This window comes from Leuresthes tenuis, unplaced genomic scaffold (assembly GCF_036924035.1).
Source record: "Leuresthes tenuis unplaced genomic scaffold, fLeuTen1.0.hap1 SCAF_14, whole genome shotgun sequence".
In the NCBI taxonomy this organism is placed as follows: Eukaryota; Metazoa; Chordata; class Actinopteri; order Atheriniformes; family Atherinopsidae; genus Leuresthes; species Leuresthes tenuis.
The window spans coordinates 23,044,876-23,061,319 of record NW_027325368.1 but is presented as its reverse complement, the minus strand read 5'-3'; the positions used below and the strand labels follow the sequence as shown (position 1 = coordinate 23,061,319).

The 16,444-nt window shown below is 41.4% G+C and overlaps 1 protein-coding gene across 1 annotated transcript; it reads right to left on the bottom strand.

Moving 5' to 3' along the window:
* Positions 1-8,021: 8,021 nt before the first annotated feature.
* LOC140268664 (protein zyg-11 homolog) lies at positions 8,022-16,108 on the bottom strand. The gene is made up of 13 exons (XM_072363608.1): positions 15,954-16,108; positions 14,779-15,578; positions 14,443-14,583; positions 12,489-12,665; positions 12,227-12,291; positions 11,247-11,346; positions 10,970-11,020; positions 10,515-10,676; positions 10,381-10,428; positions 9,370-9,570; positions 9,234-9,286; positions 8,715-8,812; positions 8,022-8,456 (listed from the first exon to the last, which is right to left on the bottom strand). The coding sequence occupies exons 1-13, from the start codon at positions 16,024-16,026 to the stop codon at positions 8,287-8,289; spliced, it is 2,139 nt and encodes a 712-aa protein (XP_072219709.1). The 5' UTR covers positions 16,027-16,108; the 3' UTR covers positions 8,022-8,286.
* Between the last annotated feature and the right edge of the window lie 336 nt (positions 16,109-16,444).

Genomic DNA, 16,444 nt, shown 5'->3' with positions numbered 1-16,444 from the left:
AATATAGGAATTCTGTGCAAAATAAGCCTACCTTACATAGCTAATAAAAGGGTAAACAACTTTATATCACAGGTAGAGAAATCTAACTAAAGTCTTACAATTAGTTAGAGCGAAGCCATATTCAAAATCTTTTTTTCTAAAAGTGGCCCTCACACCATAGAAACCGATAAGTTTTCCAATAGAGATAAGTGACTAGGTTGTTTGATCATACCCTTACATTCGACCTAAAGGGGCATCCTCTAATCTTCTGCCTCTACAGGTAGCAGAAGGGAAATATGACAATGCAGCATATGTCATTCTCAAGTGTTTCCCTTTAATAAGCCACAAAGTCTTCAAAAAGAGGAAAGAAAAAAATGGTGTGATGACAAATATCTTTTAAACCCCAGAGTGATAGTTCACCCGCTGTTTTCTCACTTCTTAGTTACAATAAGTCAACAACACAACACTTTACTAAAACGCTCACGCCATGAACCCTAGTAGAGTTTTTAAAAAGTCATGGTGAAGAAATCCTGAATAAGAAATATTTTTACATCACCACCCATGCCTTTATTGAGGACATTTTGCTGGTTGCCTCATTATAATCACACTTCAATAACAAGTCAATAACCGTATTGTTTAGTTTTAGAAATCAAAAATACTTGTTTAGGATTAAAAATATCCCAGTTAGGACTAAGATACTCTTTTTGTACTACACCCCCTTCATGTTAATAAGCTCTTTAAAAGAGAGCTACCATTGCAAATGATGCTCTTTGACAGTTCTGATTTCAGCATTTTTTGCCACGTGCAGTAAATTGATTGTACATTCTTTTGAATAAATCTGCGACCAGTCTTGCAAAACAAAAATTCATTTCCAGACTATAGCAATGTGAATTTTACATCAGTCAACAGTTCCGTGCTTCACCCCTCTACACAGGCACTCCAGGCATTGTTTGCATTGCGCTGGCTGCACATTGGCAGTCTTTTTGAGAAACCTCCATGATGGCACCAAGTAGAGTTGAAGAACTGTTAATCAGTTTAACAGCCTCTCTGTATAACACTAAATGTTTTGTGATCACTCAAAGCAGGGTTTTCTGCATTTTATGCAATGCATTTATGTCAGTGTATATGAACAAAAGTGTACACTACGATGTAGATCTGTGTGAGCTTTTGCACACGAGTCATTCTGTGCACAGGAGATTTGTGGTTTTGAACTGATGGTTCACCCTTTCTTCAGCTGTTAGCCCAGAAACATACCGCAGTCTGAATTTGTGTATTCAGGTTCTACAGTGTTTGTAAAGCTCAGAGAGCCAATTCGCTCCAGCTGGTGAGGTCTGCCTTGGCAACAGTCCTCTTTGGATGGCTTAAAAACATCATAAACAGGATATTGTGATAACTGATTTCTACTTCATGCTTTTTTTGCCCTTTTTTTTTTGACAATTGGTTTGATTGCCGTGTCCTTTCTGTTTCTTGATGCGCTGTTGATGAACCAAAAAGCCTTATTGCATGTGTATAGACTTTGAGGGTAAACCATTGATGTAATTAAAGATAGAAACAGAATTTGCACAAGAAACTAAAGATCAGAAATGACTATAAACACAAAATAAAAATGTAGTTTGACATGATACTTCCATATTTTCCTCTGTGACTTTAGGGTATTTACTGAATCATCTGTCCAGGGATAATAATTTTACTCAACACTTGCAGTTTATAAATATTTACATATGCCTGAGATCACAATGTTCCTAGACACAAACCTTTCATAGTTCATAGTTTATCATAGTTTATAATAAGTAATTTAATCATAAATCTGATTATAACACTCCACTGAGTCTGACAATGACTATTGTTGCCTTAGGGGTGAGCAGCAACAAAATCCCTATCATACCACCTCTGATCACAAGCAAAGTGCACGTTATTAGGATTGGTCTGAAATGAACAAAATATAAAGTTTCACAATGATAACGCTATAGTGTACAGTAAAAACACGCTGTTTATGGCTGGTTGACTTGCAATTCTTCCAGCTTGAAAAACATGTCCACGACTATTGAGAAAGGTTTATCTTTGCAGTGAAAATGGCCACAGTGAGGTTTGGTTTCCTTTGCAAATATAACAATTGAGGTAGTGATTGAGAAAGAAGGCAGATATTTGGTACAAAGCACTGACTAAAAAGAGTCAGGAAACCATGATTTGTATTTTTGCTTGATCCTTCTCACAATATAAAGGGGTGATCCTGACTCATAGCAGTATGTAGAACTACGCATGTACCAATCTAAACATAATGGCACAGCATACATAACTGTATGCTAAAAATGTCAGTCCTTCATCTGTGTGTTGCCTATGTAAGCAGTGTGTTAAGATACCTGAGAACATTTTAACTACCGGTTCCCGATTGCGTTCAGGCTTCAGTCATTTGCTTATTTGCAATGGGTTCCTGTACTTTATACAACATGCATTGTGTGTCTATAGAGGTCTTTGTACTAAACTCTCATCTATATCTGTATAGATATTCAATATTCTTATTCATACATATGTGACTGTGAGGGGTGTTACTTTCTGCTAATACCACTGATTAGATCGTGTGATGCCGCAGGCAAGGGTGAAGGTGCAAACTGTAAATAGGATAGCTGGTTGCCCTAATTCATGTCAGCACAGTGACACACAAATACTGAGAGGGAATACCCGAATCTATCTTTCTTAGGAAACATGTATATAGTTGCACATAGTTACTACAAGCATATAAAATGAATCCCTGAGATTTTTTGCTCCATGTGAGTGATATTGCACAGTGAGGAAATATACTGAATTTCAGTAATAGTTATATTAAGTGGATGAACTGAATTTCAGCATTCTGCACTTTTAACTCCCCCACACTAACTCCATATTTAGGTACATGCATGAATGTGCTTAAACACACAGAGACAGGAGCATCAGTTCTGCCTCCAACATGAATCACCTCTGGATAGAGCAAAGTGTAAAAGCTTAGAGGGACTCTCACTAGCAGTGTTAACCAGAAAAGCATCATCCCACACCCTATTCCATTTTAATCTCAAATGTTAAGTAATTGTGATAATCAGCTTTCATTATGAAGATGGAAATAATGACAACACTCCCATGTTGTTATGCCAGATATGAAGGTACAGGAAGCTGCTCATTAGCTTGGGGAAGCATAAAGATGTGTGCTAACAGCTAAGTTATGTTTTGTCGAAAGGCAAATAAAATCAACCTACTGTGGGCTGTAAATTAACTGTTGAACTTATATAAAATCAGTAAATTGAGGTCACAGGCATTGGAGGATGGTGTGACACACCTGACTGGCACGTAATAGAGTCAAGATTTAATTCTGAGCTGGCCACTAGTGCGTGATTTTTACTTAAACACTTGGTTTTTGCATTAATTTGCTGTTGCTTTCAAGTAACTTTACTTTGGAAATGTTGATTTTACAATCAGTCCCTGTTTCTCTGTGCTTTTACTAGCATTTTCGTTGCTGTTTTTTCCATTCTGGCTGCTGTGTCAACCCCCCTTGGCTGAACCATAAACTGTAAAAAACAGTCCAGATGACATGAAAAAAAGCAGATTTTGTCTTTATCAACACAAATTCAAAGCTTTTTTTTTTAAAGTAACTATTTCCCTTTTCTTGTGAGGTATAGCTAGCGGGCCATTAGCTTGGCGTAGCATAAAGATGAGGAGATAACAGCTAACCAAGCTCAGTCAAAAGGACACAAAATTTGCTTAACAGAGCTTCTGAACCTCAATATCTAATATGTATAATCAGCAAATATATTGAAAGTCTATTTCTTTACTAGGTGCAAGAAAATCCTCTTCATAAAAACTGCAACTTTTATTTATCCATTTTCGCATAACATAGATATTCATAATTGGCATACAAACGTTGCTGGATATAATCCTATCATCGAATGTTTGACAAAAGAAGAATGCTCAGACATGATAAATTTAGTAGTGCTTGAGCAGAGATATTTATATTCATTTGTGCGTATCCCAACCTGTGTGTGTGATTAGGATGCACTACAGGACAGAGAAAAACTCAGCTGGCAATGGTCACATCAGTTGCACAGTTGTGGCTGTGAGCCAGCTAAACAAATGAAGGTGGAAACAGCTATTGGATCCAGAAGCTCTTGAAGCCCCTTTCCCTGCCTGTGGATGTTAAACTCACATTTATGCACCATTGTGTGCATCCACCGAGCTGAAGGCAGACTGGCCACTGTAAAATGCCCGCAGATGGGAGCTGTGACATCAAGTAATAGTAGTTCTAACCGACCGTAATAGCCTTCTCACACAAATTTGTTTTTATATCCTCATGGGGACACACCACATTAACACAACACAGCATCTAGCGTCCTGCCCTAATCATAGTCATCATCACAACCGAATGCCTAACCCTAAGCCTTACCCAAAGGTTTCCTAATTTAACCACTAAAACCTAATCTTAAGCCTCAAAAATCCTTTGGATCAATGGAGACAAAAATATTTGGTCCCCATGTAGACACGTGGTCCCATCAATGGGTGTCCTGTTAACTTTTGGTGTCCCTCATGGTCCACATTGTGATAAAAGAATAAACACACATGGATACACACCAGCTCATGAAACAGGAGAAAAGCAAATCTGTTAGTCGAAGAGTGGAATAACATACCCCAAAGTTAGAGATGAGGGATACACTCTAGTGACCGGTGCTTGGAAAATTGGTTTTCAGTTTCAATTATTTCGAGAAAATTTCCTCATTAATCTCCACCACAGATGGATGACAGGACAGAATTAACCTCCCTTAATGCCACATTGAACTTTGACAATAAATGCTCTGAAACTAGAACATAAATGAATGGTGTAACTGGCAGCATATTAAGACAAATGCATTTCTTGTGCTTACTTATGCAAACATAATAGTGTGTAATGAGAGTCTCTGATTTCTACTGTTATTAACTCGAATGATTTGTCACTTAGCTTTGTTTTGACCATGTATGGTGTATACACAGAAAGAGAGAGAAGAAGAAGCCCCGAGATTTTCCTCTTCCTCCAATTTCTCCTGTTTTTTTCCTTCATTTTCTCCATTGTAATCACGTTGCACTATCATCAAAAATGTGTTAGCTGTGACTGAAATCACAGTTCTCTTCTGTCACAAACTGTATGTTTTCTATAAAACTGGAGTTAACTTGGCTATCGATTGATGATAGAGAGTAAACCTCTGCCTCTACTGAGCAGAGACGAGGATAGCCCTGCTGTTGTAACATATCTGCACTCAGGCTCAGTGGCCTGCCATCTCTGTATCCCTCCCCAGCAATAAAAGGTCATTTGAGAAGAGATGGTGTGTCCTTTTGTGCATAACAGTGCCTGGAGAAGTGTTTCTTTTTCTTTTTTTTCTTGTCTAAATTTCTCCTCCAGCTCCTCAGCTCTTTGAATGTGTTTTCTCCCTCTGTTGGTCTGTTTAGAAGCTTAGCCGGTGCCTAATTAGCTTCCAGATAGAGGAAGCCATGAGTCAGAAGCACACATATGCACTACAGGAACTCCTGCACACATGTGCACACCCACATTCAGAGCTGGAGATGTTTGCCATTGTTCATTAGTGTATTCTGGGAGCCCAGACCAGTTCAGTTGTGCTAATCCAATAGAGCTGGCTGCACAACTGAGATAACAAGATGTTTATTCACACTAAGCTTCAACTCAAAAGTAGCACAATGATATTTCAGACTCAGACAGGGTATCTGCAAATTGGTCTGGTATTTTTGCATGAGCAGATGTTGAGTATGACAGGGGCTTTAATTTTCTTTAAACTCACCATATACCTCTTATCCCCAGCATGTCTCCCTTTCTCCCTCACTCGCTTTATTCATCTCTCTATCTTCTCTATTTCTGGCTATAAGTCCTATTTTTGGACCTGTCGTTTTCTCAAAAGCCATGTTTAGTTCGAGCTATTTTTCAACGCATGTCCCTCTTTCACAATAGTTTAATGAAATTTAATTATGCAGTCAATTGCTGAGATAGAGGACTAGATCAGTAAACCTCTCATATGACTCATCCCGTTTAAACAGAATTCCAACAGGCCTGGGCCGGGCCGGGCCAGTCACAATGATTATCTAATATGTGTGGGGTTGATATGATAAGACTGTACAGACGAGTGCTATTGAAGCATGCCACTCAGTGCTGCTTTACATGATGTGTTGCTCTTATTGGACATTTAGGTCTATCAAAAGGTAAATGGTCTGCTCTTATATAATGCCTTTGAGCCCTTTTTAGCATTCCCCCTTCTGTATGCCGTGCTTTTTCTTTACAATCACACAGCAATGAGCATAGCAGAGGCAATCTGGGATTCAGTGTCTTGCCCCAGGACTCTTAGACCGAAGGATTGGGTCGGGGATCAAACCACCAACTTTTTGATTGGAGAGAAACCCACCAAGCCACTGCAGCCCCACAGGCATTTCTTGGTTTTTCCCTCCGACAATGCTGTTCAGAAATGGAAATATACTATTAAGTTCCAAACTAATTTGCATTTCAACATTTGCCTGGTGATGCCAAGCTAACTTTGTCATATGCCACCCAGCCGAGCATTGTTAAACACACCTTTTAATTGGTAATCCCCTGATGGTTGTGACTTCTGACAGCAGCTTGAAGAACAGCCCTGATTCCCCAGTCCCCATCCTGCAAACCATAGAGCTCAAAGGATCTCCTGCTAACAACCTGGTGCCAGACACTTCAAAATACCTGCAAAGCTCCCATATGCATGCCTGAATTGAACACGGGCAACTGACACAGTTATATGCAGCTGGTTTTGCTATTGTAGCTGATTGGTGGATGCATAGAGGACTGCTCCAGGCCATCACATATGCATACAAAGTACTGTATAAATTTAACATGTGTGTTTTTGATGCAAATGAAATGTTACTAAACTCAGTTTTTATTGGCTGGATTTCAGCCTTTGATCTTAACTGATATGACTAACTGAAGTTTCTTAACCCGCCCCCCTCTCCTGTCTCAAAAGTGTGTGAGCAGATAATTAAATGTTGAACTAGCCCTACAGTTGTTATCCTCTTTGAGTTACCTCTTTTGTCCACCTGACAAAGGAGGTGTGTCATGTGTCACTTTAATATTTATAAGCTCTTTGAGCCACACACAGAAACTTAAGACCTGATTAACAGAGCTCACCATGACTTTTCCTCGTATACAGCAGTGCAAAGTCCCCATACAGTTTTTATAGTAATGACATGTTTATTCAAACATGTGAGAAGTACACATGCTATATGAGCACACCATAGGTAGGGCCCCTGTAAAACAGAGCTCTTGTCCCACACTTCTCTTCATAACATGACACCATGTTTCCTATGGGGCACTTGATCTTTAATCCCAAAGGACTGCCAGTTTGTTGAATGTTTAGAAGGTGAATCGCTGTTAATCTCTGACGCTTGGTAAGCTTCTGCATTTCCTTTAGAATGTAAAGATCTAAAGTTTACATCATACCATCTACCTCTGGTGAGGTAATGACTAACCTGGCTGTATCACAAGCACGCAAAACTGGAATATATTTGGTAGACCTCTTCACATTCCTATAGAGGATTAAAAAAAGTAAACCAAGGGGATTTGAAACTTAAAAGATAAAGATGGCGGTGCAGCTCAAAAAAAAAATCATGTCTGCTTGTTAATCCACTTTTCAAAAAGAATTATAAATAGGCCAACTTATAATAGACACTCCGGAGCTGCTGTGTCTTCCAGCTGCATTACATAAAACATAATGAAATCAGCATCGAGGTTACCAGAGGGGGAAGGAGTGTGAGAGCATGAGAGGAGATTTCCCAGGGCTTTGAAATGAAGCTTTTGGCACAGACACAAATCCACCATCTAAATGCTGATTTGTCCCTTATAGCATATGATTTTACATCTCTACATTCAATGACTGAATAATTCACACAAACACATTTTTTAGGAAGCAAAAAGGTCCCAAAGCTATAATACTAGAGCGCCCTCCAGTGGCAGGTTTTGGAAACATATATCACTTCCAACAAGCTTTGGCCTCTAAGTTTTTTCATTTCACCTGTTGTTTATCACATTGATGACTCTGTAAACATTAACATTGGTTTCCAAACTAAATCGACAGGTAACACAAAAAACAGTGATCATACTCGTCATATATAATATGCTGTACATAGTACATAAAATATTCTATTAAACATTCATTCCAAAAGGGTTTTACATGAAGTGCCTGCACTTTTACTAGTGCATCTACTTAATTTGCAATCCTATAGCAGAGAGGTTTTATAAGCAGTTTAAAAACATGAAATCAAATCAATTTTCTTTTAATTTCGTCAAGAGTTATGAGGCTCTCTGGCTTCCGAGGGATTCTGGTGCTCCTCCACCATAAATAGGATGCTGTCTGACAGTCTTTTAATGTCGCTGTGTGTGTCAGGATGTGCAGCCAAAGCTTTCAGCAGCTCAGTCAGGCCCTCCTTCTCTAGCATGCTGCTGTAATGTGAAGCTGGAGGATGGAGAAGAGATCAAGCGATAAGAGACAGGAATTGAGCCACACAACACCTGACTGTTAATAAACCAGAAGGCCTAAATGGAGCAACTCAGCATTACATAAGGAGTAAGGTTTGGAGAAATACATGAAAAAAAAGCCATGTTCTACATTAAAAATGGTTTCACAGCTACTGTTATGTGCATACAGTGAGCTGAAGAGCCCCTTATTAGCCACACTTTCCCTGGATCCCCACATATTATTTGTGCATCTTACTGTTCTGACTGCAGACCAGATGTATGGCCCATACTGCCCACAGCTGCACTCCCAAAGGCTGAGAAGTCTGAATCAGAGGGCAAAATGGACGGAATGACCTGAAATAACGACATCCCAAAACAGCAGAAAACAAGACAATTTGATGAGGACAGAAGAGCAGACAAACATTCAGGATCTTTTTGTGTTTTTGTTCCAGATGGTCACTTTTTACCGCATCGACACAATCTGTGTATGTGAGACAAGGTGTTCCTCACAGAAAAAACATTCTCCGTAGGGCTTTGTATCTTTCCCTGTCATAATGACTCCCCTCTCTTACGCTCATCAGCAGATATCCATATCAACAGTTCTATTCAATCGGTGGGCTGTTTTAAAATAGTATAAACTGTGCAAAATGTCATGTGACAGCTATGGAGAGGCCATAGGATGCATCATTGAAAGACTTCAGCCAAGAGTTATGCAACATGTAGCTGACATCTGAAGTTGAGCCGAGCAAAAACATTGCAAAGAGGTTCCTCTCACCGGTAAGACACCATCTCTCTCTCAAGGTGGGTCCATGTCATTATCGACTCGTGCTGCAAAAAAAAAGACATTTTGAAAGGAGCACTTGGCGGACTTTAATGTCTGTTATAAGACAATCCACAACCAAATCACACACCAGCTGCCTCAGCACGGTGGAGCGCAGCTCCCCGTCCAGAGTCCAGGCGTCTGCCCTGGAAGCGAGCTGTGCCAGAATCCCCCCTGCAAAGTAACGGACTCCCACCTCCAACTGGGAGTCCTGCAGGAGACTGAGGATGTGTTCCAATAGGTCCTCATCCATCAGGTCAGCCTGTAGCTCCTCCACCTCTGCTATGTTGTTCTACAACAGAGGAAGAAAAATCTGTGCTCTATTTAACCGAACCACAGCATATAATCAAAAATCCTGCATTTCATTGGAGAGACACCTTTCAGAAGAGTTGGGACGGGGGGGGGGGGGGGGGGGGGGGACACGACAAATGACTGAAATGTAAGTGGCACTAAAAAGGAACAGCTGGAGGAACGTGTTGCCACTAATTAGGTTAAACATAACTGGGTATAAAAAGAGCACCACAGAGAGGCGGAGTCTCTCAGGAGCACAGATGAGCAGAGGTTCAGCAACCTGCAAAAACTACATCTACAAACTTCAGAGCAATTTCAGGATGATGTTCCTCAGTGTAAAATCATAAAGACTGAACATTTAATCATCAACAGTACATAACATCATGAAAAGTGTTTATTTAATATTAGAAACTGTAGATGTAATTTCTTTACGTAGTTTCCAGGAACAGTGATCTGCGGGCCCTCAGGCAGCACTGTGTTATTAACAGGCATCGTTCTCATCACGGAAATCACTGCATGGGCTCATGAACACAGTTCACCGTGCCGGCCACAAATGCAGCGTAACGCTCTATCATGCAAAGAAGAAGCCACAAGCCACAACATCAGTTCCCAGATGTTTACAGACATGTTGCTGTCTTCAAGATCATTCAAATGTCTCACTTTCAACATCTGACGTGTTTTCCATGTTCCACTTTGAACACAACACTGGTTTATGTGATTTACACATCCTTGCATTCTGTTTTTATTTTCATTAAACACAGTGTTCCACCCCCCACCCCCCCGAGACTGCATCGAAACACACTGTACTCACCAAAAGGCCGAGAATCTTCTGCTGAATAGAAGGTTCACTGTAGTAGGACTGCAATGAAAAAAAGAAAAAAGGGACGGTATAAAAGGGGCTTTCTACATTGTACATCTGTTGGTGCTCCTTTTTTTTTCAATTACCTCCAGAACCTCTTCATACAGCTCCAAGCCCTGACACTCGATGAAGTTGCGGGCTGCTGCGGGCATCTCATCTGTCAGGTTCCACAGAGCACTCAGGGCAAACCTCAGAGTTGCGTCCACAACTCCCACCGCGGCTTTCTGCTGCACGATAGCCAGCAGCTGCTGTTAGACCGAGACAACGAGAGCAGAAAAATGAAGGAGGGTGTAAAGAAAGAAGGAAAATAGAAACTAACATGAGACCGCGTGAGACGCCTAGAGATAATATGAGAGAAAACGCTCAAGTGCACCTATAACATGCACGTGTTGTCAGAAAAAAGATATTTAGATATTCATGTGCAACATGAGACGTTAAAAGGAGCTCACAAAAAAGGGTGGGGACTAAATAATGGGCAAGCATAAAACTGAGAAGAAGTGCAGGGAGTGATAAAGTGCATGTGACTCAAGATGTCCATTACCTTCATAAAAAAGACATCCTTGCTGAGTTGTGCCATCTCCACTGTGGACAACTGTACATAAAAATAAAGTGATGAGTATTTTTCTTTTTTATCCTTTCTCCCCAACGTCAGTTTAGATCAAAGAGATTTTTCTTAAACCCCACAGGGAAACTGTCCACATTTTATCTGCACTTAATGACACAATAAAGTGTATTTATCAAAGAGATACATTAGCTCTGAACAAGCAGAACAGCCAGGCACCACATTATTTTGCACAGTAAATGAGCGGCGTCTTGACCTTTGCCACCAGAATGGAGATGACCGCCACCGCCATCCTCTGAAGGGTCGGATCCTCGTGGCTGCTCAGCCAGTTAATCACCAGCATGGCTGCTAAATACCTGAATCATGATCACAGCGAGGGTGAGGGCAACACAGCACAGAAAAATGCATGACTGTGAAGCACAGGCTAACTTTGGTGAAATCTGAGGTCAGTTTTGCATTGAAACATCAGGAGGTGTTTTATTCTTTTTGCACGGTACTTTGAAAGAAATCTTGAGTCAGCCCTCATTCCTTTACATATCGTCAGTGAAACTGGAAATAGTTGAAGCGATTTATTCAAAGACATTTGCATCTGGACCTTCAGTAATGGAATTTTTTCCTCACTTTCAGAGAGGAAAAGACATCACTTTCAGATACTGTTCATCTGCTGTCTTCCACTTTTTCAGTATCCTGGAAAAACAGTGGCACTCCATGCTGAGATATGCCACGTTTTCAGCTAATAGCTCTTTGGGAATCACCTTGTTGGTGCAAAAATTCAATTTCAAGTCTGTCAAACTGTGTCATCTTTTGCATTTTACAAAGATGCAACCAACGAAATGTGAACAAGTTGTGTGACAAAGTGTCTAAAGATGCAGTTGCTAAATGTGTTAATCCACTACTGGTTCATCCTTTGAATTAGTTTACTTTTTTAATGACTGAATGATGCAAAGGTCAGTATCAAATGGTTTCACAAACAAACAAACAAAAAATATTCCTCCAAAAATAGTCAACTGAAAATGAGTGAAAAAACAGCCAGTGTTCAAAGAAAATCAGAAAATCTAGAGAACTATCGCTCAAGAACACTTTGAAAGATTACAGGAAAGTCTGGATCGTTGGAGGAAAAACTATAAAGAAATGAGGGGTGGCTCAAAACTTCTGTCCAGTGCCGTCTGTTTCCATACAATTAATTAACTGGCTACATTTGCCAGTTTTATTACAACTGTGGGATAACAAACTAACTTGTCAAAAGGAACATCCTGCAGGATGTAGTCACTGCAGAGCGCCAGCAGACAGTTCTTTTGCACCTGGAAAAATAGAAATAGTTTCTGAGTTGATTCAAATTCTCAGTGCATGAAGATGCGTGCGTTTAAAAACTGTGGCGGCAACCAGATGCAGCAAATATTAAGTCATCTGTAACACAGCTGGGAGCAACAAAGCCATTTTGTACCAAAATGTGCCTCTAATAATATTCTGGAAGCTTACACAGAGACTCCATCCTAACCTGCTGGTTATTGGGGAAGGTCCTCATGGCGTGCAACAGCTGGGTGACAGTGGAGCTGATCAGGCTGACAGGCATGGCCTCTGCCAGGTCCTGAGTGGTCAGGTTGAACACGCACGCTGTAGCCACCAGGTGGACGTGTAGAGAGGTGGGGTGGCTCTGCATCACACTCACCACCAGCTACGGGAAACAAGACACCCGCAACATTATCGCAGACTTTTGATTTGTCAGTGTCAGATCTGAAATGGTCTACATTAGCGTGTAACCTTCCCCCAGGCCCAAAACTACTCACCAAGACAGCTGTGCAGCTGCACGGAACTATTTATTTCTAAGGATGTAAACGCCTCACCACCTCCTCCTGCACCCACTTCAAAGTACGGTAATTAGAATATCAGGTCACGTGACACGTGAACTGCAGTTGCTGTTGAATCTGAGCTTGTACCACTTCCAAAAGCAGTCAACATAAAGCATCTCATTCCTTTTCAACACTGGTAGTGAAATTTTACTGTGTGGACAGCAGTTTATGGGCTGATCCCGTGCAGCCACTCAGGCAGACTCTCTTTAAGAATTACCTGGGAAAAATAAGTGGTTCAGATACCACACTCACGCCATCTTTTTGCTTTTACTAAATTTGTGGATCCCTGCTGGATCAGTAATATACTCGTCAATCCCATACACACTGAGGAGGTAGGCTAAGATACCCACACGCTGCTGCTCAACATACACAGACCACGTTAAATAAATAAAAAGTCTATTTGAGGGTATTTGGTAAACTATTGCCTTGATCAGCCTGTATAATCATTGATCAGGTTTGCTATTATTACAGCATTCATCATTGGCCAAAACCATCCAAATAAATTGCAGAAAGAGTGAAAATCATAGTCTGATAACTGACATAGGGGCCTCACTAAATATTAGTTATCATCATTGATGATTACTCTACAGATGATTGTCAAAAGTTCAGTTAATCACTTAATCTCTGAAATGTTCAGTGCTGTGTAAAGTCTTGATCTACCCCTCATTTCTTTATATTTTGCATCCAAGCAGCACTTTCTTGTAATCTTTTAGTGGCCTTGAATAAAAGTTCAGCAGGATTTCTGAAGGTCTTTGAAAGTTTTTCTGCTTTTTGACTCATTTTCAGTCCAACCCTTGTACCTGAGCATTGTAAAAGGACGTGTTTTTTTGTATGTTTGTTTGTTAAGCTACTTAAAGCTGACTGAAGGATCACTGAAGAACAAAAAAGACAACTCAAGGGGTGAATGAGTGTTGTGTCTACACTTAACCGCTAAAAAGAGGAAAAAAATCCAGCAAAGAAGGGTGGCCGTCAAGAGGCCATTCTTAAGGGAGGAAAACAAGGAGAAAAGGCTGAGCTATGCCGAATGAGACAGGAAGGGGGCTGAAAATCAGTGGCAACAGGTCTTATGGAGGGATGAATCCTCCCCAGAGCCCGGACCTCAACATTATTGAAGCAGTGCGGGGTCATCTGACAGAGAACAGATCAAAAGGCAGCCAACATCCAAAGAAGAGCTTTAGAATGTCCTTCAAGAAGCCTGGAGAACTATTCCTGAAGACTGCTTAAAGAAATGACAGAAAGCTTGTCTGAGAGCCTTTTTGACCATTCATGCTTACACACATTTCAATAAATCTATGCAACTATTGCACATTTTCCTGGCAACACATAAATAAATGAGGAATGGCTCAAGGATTTTGTACAGTACTGTATCTATCAAAGATCCAATATTGAATTTATGGTCATGTCCTGTACAACAAAGACATGCATTTTCTCTCATTTGAGAAGCAAAACATTCAAACTGTGTGGTATATTTGCTTGAAAACTGACTTTCAAAAACATGTTTGTTTTCTGTTTATAACCATGTCAAGCTAATTGTTCCTCAGCTCTGCTTGAGATGTGCCGTGCGACAACAATGCGGTCAGTATTAGACTAAGGCCAAAACACCTTGAGCATGTCTGGCTGTGGTTTGTCAGCGTCAGTGGTGAGACTGTAGAGATGGACGAGGGCCTCCCGTACGAAACACTCCCGCTCCCTGTACCTTCTGAGTGCCTCGCACACCTGGTTCCCATTAGCCTCTCCAGTTACCTGAACACACACACAGCAGATCAGCAGGACTCAGAGAGACAGGAAATACAGTGGGCATATTCAGTAAGTATACAAACGGAGCCTCACATCGAAGATAAATGAGAAACTCATGCAAGAATTGGGCTCATATTTCTCCCTGTGGAATTCTCTGATATCTCTAAAACCACATGCTTGATGCCAGTAATAGTTGCTTACTTTAAGGTTTTTCTGTGAAGAAAGGACCTGACAGGAGCTAAGTCCAGTGGCAAGCAGGCCCAGGAAGACGAGTCCCCCCCTGGACTTCACAAACGCCTCGACTGCAGCTTCACTGACTCTCTTCCTTCCTGATATATCTAAGGAAACGAGTGAAGGCAGGACCTGAGGACTCCCCTCTAGGAGCTGCCGCAGTGTCTCGTCTCCAACTCTTCCGTCGCTGTCATCAACGTCGAAGTGGTCGTCTGAAAAGTCCAAATGTCTGAGAGCATCAAGTTGGCTAAAGACAAAGAGCAGCCTGCCAGGCGACATATCCAGCCGCCGCAGCCTGTGAGCAGTCAGGGACCTCAGGGTGTTTTTGCACTGTAGCAGTGTGGTAAGATTGGAAACAATGCTGCAGGAGATATCCAATGACTCCAGGTGAGGGAGAGAACAGATATCCACAAGTATATCATCAGTCAGGTCTGTGTTGGCAAGGTGGAGCATCTTAAGGCCCTTCAGGGAGCTGAAGCCAACACGTGCCCCATCATCTTCTCCCAGAGACCCCCAGTCCAGATGTAAACCGTTGAGGGACAACCTCTGCAGGCTAGAACGGCACTCTGGGCTGGAAGCCAGGCCTGAGATGACGTTAGCACCAGTAAGACCCCCAGAGACCCAGGAAGCGTCTAAATCCACAAGCCGGTGAGGGCAGAGGGCCAGGCGGAAAGCCTCTGCCGACACTTGACAGCAGCGGATGGAGGCTCTGCGCAGGCGGAGCCCTTTGCAGTTTTGGAAAATCCCAACAGTTGTGTCATTCAGCATCCCTTAGGGGCGGGGGGGGGAGAAGCACACAGAGAGATGTTGTAGGATGGAGAAGCATCAGTTCAGCCACGTTTATGTTTGTGGAATGGACCTTTAGTACTAACCTCTTAGAGTGCAGAGAACTCATAAATCATCTGATTATAAGGTCACTTAAGGAAAATAATCTCTGACAGTTTAATTAACTTTTCTTTGCAAAGGAAGGACAATTAACCTCAGGTCGTAGATGAATTACTTTTACACCAGGCTACAGTATGATTCCACCTTGATTACTTTAATGGCTTGAATTGGGGTTTTCTTTTTCATCAACTTGCCAAAGAACTGCTCTCGCTTGGCAGCTGTAGTTTCCCCCTTGGGTGTTTTTAGATCTCCTGATGTACCTTTACTTGCCATCTTGTGCAGTAGTTGGTCGGCCGTCTCCTGTGGGAAGAGCGGCGCCCAGATGAAGCTCATGGAGCCGTCTGCTCGCAGGCTGCACAAAGCATCTAAACTGCAGCACACCTGAGCCAAGCAGAGGTCGCAGAGCGCCTGGGGCCCCTCGGTGTCCTGCAGAACACATCACCAGGTAATCAGATGAGTCACATTCTACTGGGTAGCTGAACAACACATTATAGAGTGTCTATAAATACACGAGCAATCATCTTAATTCACCCAAATTAGAGAAACAACTTTCTAGTGTGTTAATTTGACCCATAAAAAATGCAGGAAATCATCTGAGGTTTTTGGTTTATTGTTTAATCACATTTAAAACTATATAACTATATAATCGTAACCATATATACCCTGACAGTGTTTTCTCAGGCTTCTTGCTCAGAGCTCAACAGTGACACAGGATCTCTAACGCCGCAGAAGTCTAATTTTATCCGCAGCA